This window comes from Anopheles stephensi, chromosome 2 (assembly GCF_013141755.1).
Source record: "Anopheles stephensi strain Indian chromosome 2, UCI_ANSTEP_V1.0, whole genome shotgun sequence".
Classification (NCBI taxonomy): Eukaryota; Metazoa; Arthropoda; class Insecta; order Diptera; family Culicidae; genus Anopheles; species Anopheles stephensi.
Genome location: NC_050202.1, coordinates 34,475,400 through 34,490,774, shown reverse-complemented (window position 1 = coordinate 34,490,774; position 15,375 = coordinate 34,475,400). Strand labels below are relative to the sequence as shown.

Genomic DNA, 15,375 nt, shown 5'->3' with positions numbered 1-15,375 from the left:
TATTTGTATCAAATAATGTCATGTAGAGGAGCGGCTTGGTGGTAGATGTGACAGCGGAGCTGGACGGCAAGACAGGGGTTCAAATCTCATCTGGGTGGTTCTCCCATATTAAGGACGGACTGACTATTCAACTAAACAGTATCAACAAGTCTATAGGCCAGAAATGGCAGGCATGACCTAATAAGAAGTTGTAAGTTAGTTAGAAGTTAATGCTTAGTATTTTTTCTTAGGTTAGCGGTAATTAATAAATATATACATTACATATATCAGTATCCTCCTGAATAATGCAGAGACTATATCTAGAATTCGGCTATCAAAATAGGGATATTATGACTGATGCTCCTTAAATACAGCTTGCAACAATCAGTCATGATTAGGAGACACGCTAGGACATTCCTCATAATATGAAGAATGAAGTGTAGAGTACGATTCTATAACAGACAAACTCTCAAATAAACCATGTCTTATGACATATCACATGGATCGGTATTAAGTCTTCGAGTTGGTGATGTCAAACTGTCTTTTCAAGTCAAATCAAGCTTTTGTTTTCGTTGAGGCAGGACAACTCTCAGTTATAAAGGAATGACTTCGTACGTCTTGAAAAATAATATTTTAGCTCGATTGGATCCGTTCAACTGTTTCCTCTTATTCTTATTCTTCCTGTTCTGGTTTTGGTCTTCATGGGTGATAGAATTTTCAGTGAAATGTTTTTTTTACAATCCTTTACTCAAAAAAACCAAGTCTGCACAACACTACAGTCCGCCTGACGGATTTGAAGAATATTATGTTTTCCGCATATCCGGTTATAAAGACTTCTCATTTTATTTAAAAATAAACGAATAGATAACTAAATACATGAAATTGTTTATGAATTCATAGATAGTATCTCTGACGGGCTGACGGCAAGCGTGATAGGAATGCTAGAGTAAAAGCTTACGTTAAGCTTCAAGCCTGCCACGCTTGCAGATGTGTCCCACTGACAGATAGCTAATTTGACAACCATAATACCGAGTCTTCGATTTAAAGAGCTTTTGTCAAATACTCCAGCATCATGGTAATTTCGACTTAAATTTCCTCAAACTGCGATGGATAATATGTCACTGATATGGTTCCACTGAAAGTGATGTGATGCCCTCGCATTCTTCGCAAGACGGCCTCAGGTTGACTTCAGATGACTGTGAGTCGGCCCCTTCCCACAACTCAACGAAAATTTAAATCATGGTTGTCTGACATTTTCTACACAAGCTCAAATGATCTCCAAGTTCCAAGGCCTGAACGGCATGGCTTATTTTGTACTGGGCACACTTGGCAAAGACACCAATCGCACTATCAGCAATACAAAAGACCAGTCAATGGATAACATTCACAGCAGTTTTGAGGTTCTTCCTACGGCGACTGTACCATCAGCTTTGAAACAGTTGTGATTGATGCTGATCGATAGTGACTATTCTAATTGCATGCTGAATAAGCGGCATCTAAGGGTTGATGAGTTTCTGCGCTTAGCGAAACAATAAGATGGGAGTGATTACGACTCTTTTATAGCGTTGATTTGAGGACGCGCTGTTCCTGAAGAATGGCTTTAAATGTTTCAAGACGATGAAAGGACGACTGTGTGGGAAGAAAATTGCACCCAAACACAAGATAAACTGACTGACTAAACAGCAATTCAGTTGTTACAAAGAGATTCAGAAGTCGCTGGTAAATCCTTTTATAGAAAAAGAATCGGTTCTTTGCCAGACCGTTGGTATAGATACCGATTCTTTTCCGAGTACCGATAAGTTCCACACTCTCTGCTGCTCGCCAAGCTTCTGAACCTTGGGTTTGTTGAACAGCTTCTGACCTGGATGCGGTGCCACCTGAGTGACCGCATATAGCGCAAAAACATGGATTGCCAGATCTCGCGTCCCATCAAAACCAATTCCGGAGTACCTCAAGGAAGCAAGTGTACAATTATGCTGTAAACAGCATCATTATGAAGTACAAGAGCAGTGTAAGAGACTTTTTAGTGCTCCTTGATTCAACGTTGAGGGGAATCAACTAATTGGCCTGTTGTAGCAAATCATGAGTGAATTCAACGACCACCCCGACATCAACAAAATGCTGTACTATTCGCTTGTGCGGTTTGTGGTGGAGTGCGCATCAGTAAAATGGTGGACATCGGCAGCTCGGTCTCTGGCGTGCCTGAATTCTTCTTCTTCCGTGGCCAAATGACCTCTTAGGTCATTATGCCTGCCATTTCTAACTTACTAGACTTATGAAAACGGCCGAGATGAGATTTGAACCCCGGTCCTGCCGTGTGAAGACCGGCGCTGCTGTTGCATCTACCGACCTGGTGGCATAATTATGTACATTAATTTTGGTAAAATAATCCAGAAGCTGGAGGATTTGAAAACCACTTATTTGAGTCCTAACAGTAATTCTTAATAATCAAGACATCTAGTTCGTTGAGCTTCATTGAACTTATGTTTGCATAGTTTTTGATTTTACAGAAGCAAGCAATTTCAAATTCTTGTAAAACAATCTTTCTCCTGCATGGCAAATCATTTGTTCACACCAGCTTCTTGGAAAAACAGTCCATTGTCAGGTGCTCGAACGGAAAAACTTTATCCACACTCGTGGACACCGGCCCCAGCCGCTGCGGGTATGTGCCAGGTATAACTGGTGTATTTATTACGCGCAACTCTGTCGCCATTGCCAACGACGATCTGGATAAGAACCGTGAGCCCATCGAATGAAGATAGAGTGGAAAATTGTGCAAATTTAATCACGAATTCAAGAATGTGTAATCACTTAAGAATATTTGACGAGGGTCCATCTAGGGAAGCGAATGGTAAAATCGACCGCACCGATGACCGCACGCTCCGATCGCAAGCCCTTTTTTTGGTCTAGCGACGGATTTGCACTTTCAAAGAGCCGATAGACTATCGACGTTTATTTTCTTACTTTTTCACCAATAACCACCCGCCCAGCGCCGTGAAGAGCCTTTTTGGGATGTTTTGTGGGTGTTGGAAATTTGTTGAATATTTATGCAAATCAACCAGAGCCCACGGTTTTGGCTAAGGGACACATCCGCCCAAAGTTAGGGAAAATGTCTCACCGAGGGGCGAAAGAACATAATAAAGTGCGCTTCGAAACGGGTAGCGGTTTTGTTGGTCTGTGCACATACGGAGTGGAATGGTTTTTTTTTTGTTACAATAGAACTGATGATCATTTTGCACGATAAATAGAAAGATGAATTGTCTCATTTATCAGCACTCACATCTTCATCGGCACTGTGGGTGGTGAAATAAATGAACTTGAGGTTTAAATGTGCTTGTATGACAATGGTAGCCTATAAAATGGTTCTTGTACAGCATATAAAATTTGTTCATATGCATACTAACGTTATCCGACATAATTTGCCTAGTTCACCGATAAAATATACAACATATTACAATAATTTAGCGATCATCAGCATAATTTTCTCAGGAAAACTTGTACCTGGGTTATTGTCACTAATAGCTACTAGTCGTCATGGTTGTCCGATAGCCGTGTCGATAATGGTGCCGGTTGTCATGACCGGCACCATTATCCCGTCCAGATCGACAAATCCCATCCAGATCGCCTTCTCGCATTCAGGTCTGACTATCAAGATACGTGTAAAATCATCAAACAGGAAGCCAAAAATTGCCAGATTGAGACACTTTTTTGCTTAGCGGTGACGACGTTATATGTAGACGAGACGCTGACATGGTTTCAGCAGCAGTTAAAAAGGAACGGCTGGAAGACGCTTCTTTGCGGTACTCCTGATGAGTCCCAAAAGGGCGCTTCTATATTCATGGGTGGATCCATGTATTAGCAAACTAGGTCGATGCTTAGTTTATTGAGTAATGTTTTAAATAGCAATATGACATCTATTTTGATTCAAAAAGTAAAATTTGTGAAAAAAAAATCAATACCAAACATTTGCTTCGGTCCATATAAACAAGTAATATAAAAAACGCTCTATTCTTTTCCTCGTCTTAACTGCCTGCGTGTTCATGCCACTCAAATATTATGGTGTGCTTACTTAATTTTATCATGTACATAGTTAGATAGTTAGTCCTCATTACGGGGGAGCGGTCTGAATCGGATTCAACTCCCGGTTCGGCCGTGTGAAGATCGGGGCCGCACACTCCTCCGTCACCAGACCGCCTCTAACTGTGCTATAGACATTTGTAATTAGAAATGAGACAGAAATATGTTATCAGATGCCATTCCATTTAAAATATGTGTGTGATTGACAACTATTTATTTACAATACGGCCGAGTCGTTTTTTATTATTTTATTGAATAAACATACTAATCACTATTTGTGAATACATAATACTAAAGCGTAAAGTGGTTTAAACCTACTGGCATTTAACAATTATCTAAACTAAGCGTTTAACATGCGTTTATTGAGGTACATTTTGGGAAAAAAGAATTTGAATATTATTATGGAAAGGCTACGATTTTATAAAGCCAGATTTTCGGCCTTTGTGGCAAAAATAAATTCAAGAGCCCTCATCCACAGAAACTTTTAAATAAGATAAATATGTTATTTGTTACATGTTACTTTTTGAATTTCACGTAAAAAATAAGTTCATATATGCATTTTTAGAACCGAGCATGCCCGGGATATGGCAAATAACTAGGAGGAAATGCCTAGTTAATTTTGTTTAATCGTTTTTTTCGTGAATGTAATTCACAGTCACCACATGAAGTGGTGACAATACGGCATCAGTCCGTAATACTTAATAAATAAATAAATATGCATTTTTAGTGATGTAAATAATTTAACATCTTTGTATTAGTGGTCTCCATAATAATCTCATCTTAGGAGGATGAAAAACGGCATGGCTAGAATTACAAAAAAAAAATTATAAAAAAATAGGGAAGCATTCTGGGACTTCCGAAGTCTTAATGCTTGGGACATCGCGTATCATCGCACCTTGGTTCGCCGTTACCAACATATATTAAGTTTAACTATTAAACTAGAACCCTGTTAACCGCGAAACAGGTGGTTACTTATGAACGAATCGAAAAGTTTTCTAATGACAAAAGCATAGAAATACCTCCATCATTACTTACTTCATTCTTGTCTACAGGGGCGAATCATAGTATAAGCAAACTAAGCAGGTAATTGGGGCCTCGAGCTTTTAAGGGCCCCCAAGGGGTACCTTCTTCTAAGCTGGATGTGAGGTCTCGAAAGCCTCGATCAGACCTCGAATATATCTTCCTTGGCCCCGTCAACAGATCCAACGTGTAAGGTGCCGCCAACATTCATTCTGCTTCCACCGAGGAGGATGTTTCGTCACTACCTGACTTACTTTTTGTATATTGAGAACATCCAACGAGACTTCCAATGTAAACCGGCAGCTTCGCGACCTCAGAGATTTGTCAACCAGTTTTTTCACTACTGTAATTAGAGCCACTCGACAGTTAATGTGCACTCACTGCCCTTGGGAATGTGCTAAGCATGGCTCAGCATCAAAAGAAAGCTTCAGCTCGTTGACGGCAGTGGAAATATCAGTTTCTTTTATGTAAGAATCATAGTAATCCCATCATATATCATCCGGGCCTTTCATCCCTAGTGAGGACTAACTATCCAACTCAGATAAAAGTTATTGCAATGATATCAATATGCATGCCAAAAATAGCAGGCATGACCAGCAGTGATCATTAGACAAAGGAGAAAAGAAGAAGCAATCAAAGGCGTCATTCAAATTCAATACTTAAGGGACAGCTTTAGATTCATTATTTCTAATCGAAAACCTCTCTACACTTTGGAGAGCAAAAGCATCCAAGTAACAGACAACTTCGATGCTCACAAACGTGTTGAATATCCGTAGGACATTCCGGTAAACAGCCGTCGCGGCCGCTCTTCCAACGATCCCTACCCATCCCAAGTGTTCCTGCAAAAGGTAAATAATCTGATAATAGCGGTTCTTATTTACGTTTACAGCGTATTCACCTTTCGCTAAGATCCTGCCGAAAGTCTCTTTTATTTTAAAACGCCTGTCTGCCGCCATTATGAACCTCTCACAAATCCATTGTGGCTCAAGGGCAATGGATGTCCTGTAATCCCTTCCCCTTCGCATCCGCTGGCATACTGAATGTGTACTTTTGCAGAGAAAATATTTGACAAAGTCTTTTTGGGCCAAATCTTACCCACCGGGCAGCATATTGAAAGCGTTCGGGTGAGAGATATACTTTTCAAGGTCGAAGAATAGCGGGAGCAGCCCTTAACACCCCGAAGCCTCATCCAAACGCCTGCTACTGTATTAGCTTAACCGAACGCAAATATGTGCTTTTCGTCCTTAGGCGCTGTTCTCCGTTCGAGAGGATGCCTTAGCTTAGTGCTTTGCCGTTCGTTACACAGCACGCGCTGTCAGCCGGGGTTTTTTTTTTGCTCGCTACCTTTTGTTTCTCACCGATCATGACTCATTTCCACACCGGCTGATGGTTTATGGCGATGAGGGTTGACGGTGAGGTGACTGTTGATACGGAGAGAGGTGACGTGAGGTGTGTCGCTTGATCCGTAACTTCAACACACTCGCTTTACTCGAAACTTTCGAGGGTAGTGGGGGGTTTGGATATTAATTTTTCATACCCAACACCGTCACTCATCGCACCAATTCGCACGCCCGCCGACACTCACCTACCAATGGCCGTAATGTTCTTCCGACGCACGACATCAATCGGCCCCGGTCGGCGAATCCTTGAGCCGTCGACCATCATCGCTGCGTAGCATTCGAAATCTCACCATTGTCACTTCATCTTATCAGAAAAAGCTTACCGATTTTCGGTTGGATTTGAAAGCTGACGGCCGACCCTCATCGCTCCGACATTTGTTTGCCTTGCGTGACTCTTCCCGGCTTCCCGCGTCTTTTGTAGCGGGGCTTTTGGTTCCTTTTTCACGGCGGTAATCTGAACAATTTCGAACGCACAAGAATATTTGTATGCTACTACATCTCTATAGCATCAACCATTCTTCCGGAGATTCGGTGACATGCCCTCTGTACAAAAAAAAGTGTCACACTGTCGCGATGTTCGCGCGTTGTATTCTAACCCTCGATTTTAAGCGTGTGTTTGCTTAGCCCGCTAGAAAGCGAAGGGGCGAAAAACAAACGAAAACCCCAAAGCAAAGTACCCTTGTTTTCTCGTTCGTCCGTGTATTTTTTTCTTCTTCTGTGGACGCGGATTGTGAAGTTTTTTTTTTTAGCGTTACCACACGAGCACGGGTAAACTTTACCTTTGTGAACTCGTGTGTGCCGTTTCTATGGGGTATGGTGTGCTTTTGAGTGGAACACACGCCTGGCCTGGTAACGGTAACTGTTCCCTTGGGAGCAATATCGTATAATCGTGATTGTGTGCCACAGCGCCATGAAAACCTTCGATGCATTTTTATTGTAGAATCTTGCCCATAAGGTTGCCATTGGCATGCAATAAAATTTACTTGTGTAGTGGATTAGTTGCTACTGAAAATATTTGACAATTCCCATATTTGTTTGGTTCTGCTGATAATTTTTCGGTAGATAATTTGTAAGTTCAAAATTGTGTAAGTACATAGAAAAGAGACAGAAAATCGCATCGAAATTATTCATGGAGCTTTCGGTATTAAATCCTGTCCGGGTCGTCTCTCCATACATCTGGCAGGAATGACCATCCTTTGGCTCTAAATTATCAAGAGCTCTTGGCCTCCCTTTTCTACTAAGTTGTTTGACTTGACAGACTCGTACAGCTTGTAATACCTGATTGATGACTTGCATGGTGAGGCAGTTCGCAAGAGATTCAATACTCGGTACTATTGTGTGAAGACCGCTAACGTAGCTGTCAACAAAATGTCCTTACCTTGCTGAATAATTTAGTGAACAGAACATAAAAAAAATATTTGAAAATAATTTTAAGCTACTTATTTGGATTCAGAAGTAAATAATAGTGAAATATTGTGTCAATCAATCCAAAAATAAAAAAAATGTCCTAGAAAAACGGCCTGTAAAATTTGGTTAATTCCAAAAATGTTTCAGACGTTCGTTATAATGCTAGTTAAGTTCCCTCTGTCCCACAATCTGGATGCTTTTCATGATGAACTAAGCTTATACTTTGAAGTTTATTACAAAAAACACGATTCAATTCTGTCATAACTGAAACAAAATCTAGAGTATTTTGCTCGCAGTACCATCGAAAGATTGATGTAGTCTGCAAACTAAATAGAATTTAAAAAAGGAATCCTTAACCCGTTATTTAAGAGATATATTATATTGATAATTTAGCAGAAATCTGCTGGATGCTCTCAATAACATGTGCTTTAGTTGATCTCTTTAGAAGTTTGCACCAAGGGAGAAGAATTAAAAGACATAAAAAATAAGGTGGTTGGTCAGAATAAGAAAAGCTGAACAAAAAATAAAAGCGTTTAATCAAACTCAAGCGTCAGTTGAACTAAAGTGTTTGGTGAGATGCTTTAAGAACTTATGGATAGTATCTAGTCGCTCTATCCTTCTTCTTTCACTGCTTTAATGATAAAGTTTAATTTCTAAAAAACAATCTCAAATGTTCTTGGCCTGCCATTTCTGGGTATCTGTGACTTGGCTTTACCCGTTGCTAAATAGCCAGTCCAGCTGCGCACGGGGGGGCTGTCTGAGTGTCTGAGTGTTAAATTTCCATCTATTGACTAGAGCTAGAAAACTTGCTCTAGCTTTCAAGCAAAAACCAAATCTGATAAACTCAGTAGAAAGCATTAACAACAAAGGGTTTTGCCAACATCGCAAGATAGTTACTGATATTTTATCAGACACTGAATTAGACTCGAGACCTTTTTGAATAATAAAACATGATGATTTTTAAATTTGATTTTAAATTTGTACAGCTGACAATAAGTCGTAAAGCCGTCAAACTGCAATAAATAAATAAATCGATTTCAACAGACCATTACACCCTCCTGAAGGAGTCTTAAAGCCAACATAAAATTAACACACATAGAGCTAGTTTAGAATGTATCACTTAGAAGTACAAGGTCTACACACAAGTAATGAGTGCTATTGAGTAATGCAACACAACGTTGGAATCTGTATCTGGAATCTTGCCGGAAGTTTGAAGAATTTTAAAATACTTGAAATTTTGCAATCATTTCAGATCAATCATGACAAAAAATCATCAGCTAACCTCAAAAGGACTTGAAATGCTCCCTTACATTGGGTTTGCAACACTGCAAATAATTATAATTGTATAACTGTTCATTCCCTGTTATGTATCCAATCATATAGCTCATTTGCCTTGATATTGTGTCTATTTTGGTTCGTTTGTCTTTTAGAGCACAGGAATAGTCGAATAACATCGGCGTTATCGATCTGATCTTTTCGATCTTCTTTGATCTTCCCACGGTCATTTTTAACCCGTTAAGCTCAATAAGAGGCAGCGCTGATGTAAAGCTTCTTCACTTAAGCCACTGCATCCGGTTCATAATTACCGACCAAAGTCATAATTACCATACCATTTTGCTCATACTTACCAATTTTTCCAATCATACCTATCTTTTTCCAGCTTACAAAAAAGCCATATCTTGTACAGTAAACTGTTTCAAAAGAGCATATAGTTCGTAGTTTATTTTTCTCATTGAGTGTCACTTGTGCAAGATAATGCGTAGCAAGTACCCGAACTTCTGGTACCCTGATTTTAAACAAATTGTGTTCGCTTTCTCTCCGTAACACAGGTGCAGGATTATGGTACGCTTGGAGCGCGTCGTAAATAGATACACATATACTAAGGACGGCGATAATGCCTTACGACAAAACTCGGACGGCTAGAGGGTGGACGACCAGGGCTGTAGCATAGTAAGAAACTTAACGCGAACGCGCGATTAGGGTTTGTTCGTTTACTTTACCATGAACATTAGCAACCGCCGTGTGTCGTTGTTGGTATGTCTCGTTTAAGTGAGAGTCACTGTAGCTGCCTGAAGCGCGGGAGTGGGCGTGAGAAATAATTTAATTGTGCACCCAAATAGATTATGCGTAGCTAGTTATTAGTGAGGCACCAGGCGTCTCCATTTGGAAACGACGGGCGATTGGTATGGTATTTGGATGGGATGGTTGCAAAACAAGAAATTGTTTTCTGTGTACAAAATGTATTTTCATGGTATTAGTTAAGGTTTGAAAATATATTTTGCCCGATGTCTTATTTTTAAAAGAATTGTACCCAGTAAAGTACAAAAACAGTTGATGAAATACTCGTGTAGGACGTTTGCATTAAGAGCGGAACCATCTGTTTTTACTTAAACGTTATCTTCCTCCTCACCATTGTTTACATAAAACACACCAAAGAAATAAAGAAAATGTACGTCATACTACTTTTTGCCAAATAATACAACGCCTCGCCACCGGTAAACAGTGGTTTATGGAGGAAACTACCAACCCGTGAGCAGGTATCCCGAAAGCCAACAGAAATATGCATGAGCTTTTTATGACGCATCCCAACGTTCCTTTTCGCCTTCGCTCCTCCTATCATTTGAGTTCCTGCTTTCGTTGCGAAATCCTTCTTGTTTTGGATCTGTTAAGTCCTGGTGCTGGTGCCGCTTCTGGTACTGCTGAATCTTGCTAATCTGACGTTCTGCTGCAGGTAATGTAATGCCTTGTGCTCTCCTCTCCTTTTGCACGCGATCCAGCTGCGTCATTCCTTTCCATGGCATATTTTGGGCCGTGAGTGTGTTTTTCCTGCCCGTAAGTATACGCAGCCAAATAACGCAGATCAGCAGAAGCTACCGGGTTGGGTAGCCGGAGGTTCTGTTTTGTTGTGGTGGCTGCAATCGAACTGTGCACCGGTGTGATAGCAACTCCAAGTGGTGACCAAGTATCAAGTCTCGGTCGTTCGGTCGGCCAGTCGTTCGGGAAAAAACACTGACCGTCTTGAGCCACATACCACAAGTGTATACCGGGCCAAACACCTGTGAAAATCTTCGTTTAAGGTGTGTCTGGTAGGAAAGTGAGTCGGGCGGGAAACACCATGGACGTAGGAAAATTGGTTTTTCCTTCGACAGAGAGTGGGTTGGATTTTGCACCAGCAGTTTGGTGAGCGTGTGTTTGTCCGCGTGAATTAAAATGGCTTGAAACTTTGATGAGGATATAGTTGTTGGGTTTGTGTTTTGGTAGTGATCGCGGTACAGAAAAAAAGCTTACTCAAGACGTTGTTTCAGCTACGACTTCGTTTGCCATCTCTTGGTGCTAAGCTAAGAGAATAAGCTTTTCTTATCCACCGTTTGCGAATGAATGGTGGAATGAGTTCTATTTTTGGACCTTCGCGTTGTGTGATAAAACCACGTCACGGTGCTCGTTGCGTTAGGTAAATTCGTCTAGGGACTGCCAGCAAGAAGTAGAAGGGAAATTATCTTTCGGTGCACTGGCGTGATGAATGTTCGTTGCAAACTTTACGATGTGCTCTAGGTGTGTTGAAGTACACCGGCAAATAATCGGATTATATCATTTGGCAGTTTGGTAGATTACAATACAGCATAATCCAATAATAGAACAAATTCAAAACAAGCCGGTATGGAAGGTTTTAGGACAAATTATGCTTTAACTGTAATATGAATCTTTTTCAATAACGTTCTTTTTCTCTCTGTCCGGTGGATAAGTTTATATGCTTCTTTGAAAGAGTAAACGATGGCTAGCTCTACAAGGAAAAGTATGGCCATTGGAAACCTGTTTTATATTGACGAATCCTCCTCAGAGCAGGGCATAGAAAGATATACTCTAAGACATTTTTTATCTAAACCGACCATGCTCAATCTATGTAGCGGAGTTCGTCGACGCCTTGAATTGATCATAAGTACTTGTCCTACAGGCTATTATTTTACATCGCTAGGGAGGCTCGTTCATTCGAAAGATGTCTAGACTTAGATTAGGACCATTGCGCATTGGGCGTGCATCTCTAGCGTATAAGACTGCGTGACCTCGAATTATGTAACTGCGGCCTCAGATACCATCACACAGACTATCTTTTTCGGCTTTGTGTGGAGTACGCTACTGCTCGACCCGCCTTGTTAGTCGCAGTTCAGAGCATTGTAAAGTGGCCAAATATTCCGAAACGGGAGCTGCTACGAGACGCAGACGAGGCTGTCTGAGACCATTTTTGATTTTTGCCAATTCCCTTTGTTCCTACTTCCTACTGTCCTTCCATACTGTCTGTATGTCTATTATATGGGTTGTACCTCGCTTGTATGATTGACACGCAGGTGTGAAACACACACATAGGTGACCGCACTTTTGAAGTCTTGCAAAACTTCACACATTTGAGGTTAAAAGTCAGCATCGACAACGACATTGATGTTGAGTTACGTGCAAGGGTGCTGGTTGCCAACTGATCATACTACTCTTCTTGTTTTTCTTCTTCCTTGGCACTATAGCCTCGAAAAATCTCGGCCAGCCACTTTTGGCATTCTGTGACTTCGTTTTACCAGTGGCAAGGTAGTCAGCTCTGCGTACAGGGAGGTGGTGTGCATGGGATTTGAACTTCGGGTCACCGTCGCCGTTATCGCCTCCATACTATATACATAGTACAGGTCATGCTACACCCTGAGAAAGCTCTTCCACTATGTAAAGAACATTCGTAGTTCCAGTACACACATACGCCTCTTAGACATGGACTCTGTCCAACACTGACCAAAACCAAACAATGATAATGGTTTTTATTTATAAAATATTACATAGACTTCTTCGAAACTGTTCGCCAGAACGAGTTCAAAGGGGATATGACATTCACAAATATTGGTCCCCCCACCAGATTGGTTGGACCAGAATATGAAACCTCGACTGAACCATACACGCGACGCACAAATAGCACTTTTCTGCGTTATAAATTGTGCTTAAAACTTATTCTTATTTCTATGGTTATTTCATATTCTTAACTTATCTTAGTTTCTTAGTCTCACTCCTCAAATATGAATATAAATCCTTCAACCTTCAAATCGTTCAAGGTTAAGAGTTAACCTACGATTAATCTTAATTATATTTTCTGGTAACCTCTTCCCTACGGAATATATTTTTGCATCCTTACTTAAGAGCACGTTACTTAGCGACTACGGTAATGTGCAGGGCATAATTATCCTCCAGTGTTAACTACAGAACCTCGTAGTTGTAGTACTTTAAGACTATCAAAATTCATACAAGTTACATGAAGAATGATTGCAGCTGGTGAAAGATATATTGAAAAGGAACGTTGAGGGAAGGCTACAAAACCACCAGGAATCGATTGGAACACCGGAACTTCTTAAAACTTTTGTTTTGTGTGACATAGTTTTTGAGCAAAAAAAAAAATCAAAAGAATTATTCTACCAATCAACTACGCTAGTCTCTATTTCCTTTTATTCGATATTCCATTTATGGTAGAATTATCCTGGAAACAGTCTTGACGAAATCGCAAAAAAAAACAAACCTCCTCTCTTAAACCTGCCAAGTGTGCCGATTGTTTTCCGATCCGTCCGAATGCAATGGACTCAAGTACCGATGATTTATTGGTTGTTTATTTTTTCTTCCACTTCCATTGCAGGTACGTTCCCCAGGCAAACGGTCGAAGCATCGCAGTTGCAGCAGACGGAAAAGCTGTAAAGCTTCGGGTATCCCCGTATACGATGCAGGTTTACAAGGTGAGCCGAGTAGTAGCTGGATTGTTGTCGGACTGCAATGGAATTTGCCGGGCTACGGCTTTTTCTTGCTGGCAGCAATTTCTTCATCAAGATTGTTGTGGTTCAGCTCCAGCTCCCGTTAGGCTGCGGAATGTGCAAAATAAAAAAGGGATCGAGTTGAGCGGAACTTGGCAAAGCTGGCAATTGTTGAAGAAAAACAAAAAAACGCTCTCTTTCTCTCTCTTTCTCTTTCTCTCTGTCTGTACGGGATTTCCTTTTCTGAAATGGATTCGTTACGGGTGCTCGACTAGCCACGGTTAGCACAAGGAGGGATTTCGATTCGAGGATCGGTTTCCTTTCGGGTTCGGTTTGGCAAACTCTTCAAGAGGAGTCCCAGGATGTTGGATATACTTGACGGCAATCATCACCACCACCTGAGATGGTTGGTGACTTTTGAACAATTTCGATTTAATCGGTTTGTCGTATGATTCAAGGATTCGGATCACTTTGAACAGTTGTATGGATTGGGCCCTTTTCCCCCTATTTTTCGACTGTAAAATCCCCAATCCCCAGTAGCGTAAGCTTGAGAAGTTTTGTGCTTGATTGAATGTTTGAAGATACAAACTTGACGTCAACAAAAAAGTAGCTGGTCAAGGTATAAACTCGTGCGTAATTTGACATAAAAAATTTATCTTATCGCCACTTAGTTCATGTCTGCCTTTTCTTGCTTACTTATCAATACCGCTTAGTTGGATAGTCAGACCTCAATACGGAGGAACGGTTTGGATGAGATCTGATTCCCGGTGTTGCTGTGTTCATAAACTGAAGATTTAATTCATTCTCGAATTTATTGTAATCAAACAATCCTGGATGTGATTTTACTGAAAGGTATGGGAACATTTCTTGTTATTTGAGCTAGAAATAGAACGTTATTACTCTTTTTTTCTATAGAAGCATAATTTAAATTTAGATAGCAATTTTCTAAAACAATATTCAACCGCTCACCATCAATTAAGAATCTGCTTCCATACGTCTCATCGTACCTCCCCAAAATCAACCAACAAAGGTTTAATCAACGCCACGCCGAGTGCCTTGTAGGTACATGGGACTTGCCATTTTTTTCCCACGCCCGCCTTACGTCATACGCCATGTTTTGTGTGGTGATGTCACATAAAATGAAACTACCCCGAACTTAAACTCGCCTGTATACACAAGTTTATGCTGATCTCAGCTCATTGATGTGCCAGCTTCACCCGATCTGAATTTTTGCGAATTTTCCATTTTTTTATTTTTACACAAAACCGGCGCGAACCGTTGTACGAACCACCAACCCACCAACAGAGATCGGCTATGAGTGACCCGAGAAAGTGAGTGTTCGTGCAGTGCGAAGGGCGCATAAAATCAATACCATCACTGGCACTGGTGAGCGAACCTAACCGAATGCTGTCCCAAGCAAAAGGATTGAAGGGATTTTCTAAACCGAGAGCATCGGTCGGTCCGGCCGACAGTGGGGGCTGTGGTTTTGTGTTTTGTAGCAGGAGGAACAGGGAATTTATTCTCATTCAATGTCACTTGCCCGAGCGTGAAGAAGTCACAGCCCTTTCGCTATTGTGCCCGGTGGCACTCTCCTGTCGACACTCTAATCTAGAGGCTTGGGAATTGATTTCCACTTTTGAACGTTGAACGTTTGGTCCTTCAACGAGTAGGAGCGAATGAGATTAGTGAAGGAGACTTAAATTTTTGACATCATTTTCTGTGTT

General features: G+C 40.9%; 1 protein-coding gene across 7 annotated transcripts in view; it reads left to right on the top strand.

Moving 5' to 3' along the window:
• The window catches only part of LOC118505315 (pleckstrin homology domain-containing family G member 5), a 101,983-nt gene that overhangs the window by 12,053 nt on the left and 74,555 nt on the right, over nucleotides 1-15,375 (top strand). Inside the window, exon 2 of one of the 7 annotated variants that reach the window (XM_036040959.1) lies at nucleotides 13,540-13,636. The exons of the other annotated variants lie outside the window; for them this stretch is intronic. Within the exon in view, the coding sequence (XP_035896852.1) occupies nucleotides 13,540-13,636 (97 nt within the window). The remainder of the gene's footprint in view (nucleotides 1-13,539; nucleotides 13,637-15,375) is intronic. 7 annotated transcript variants of the gene reach the window in all.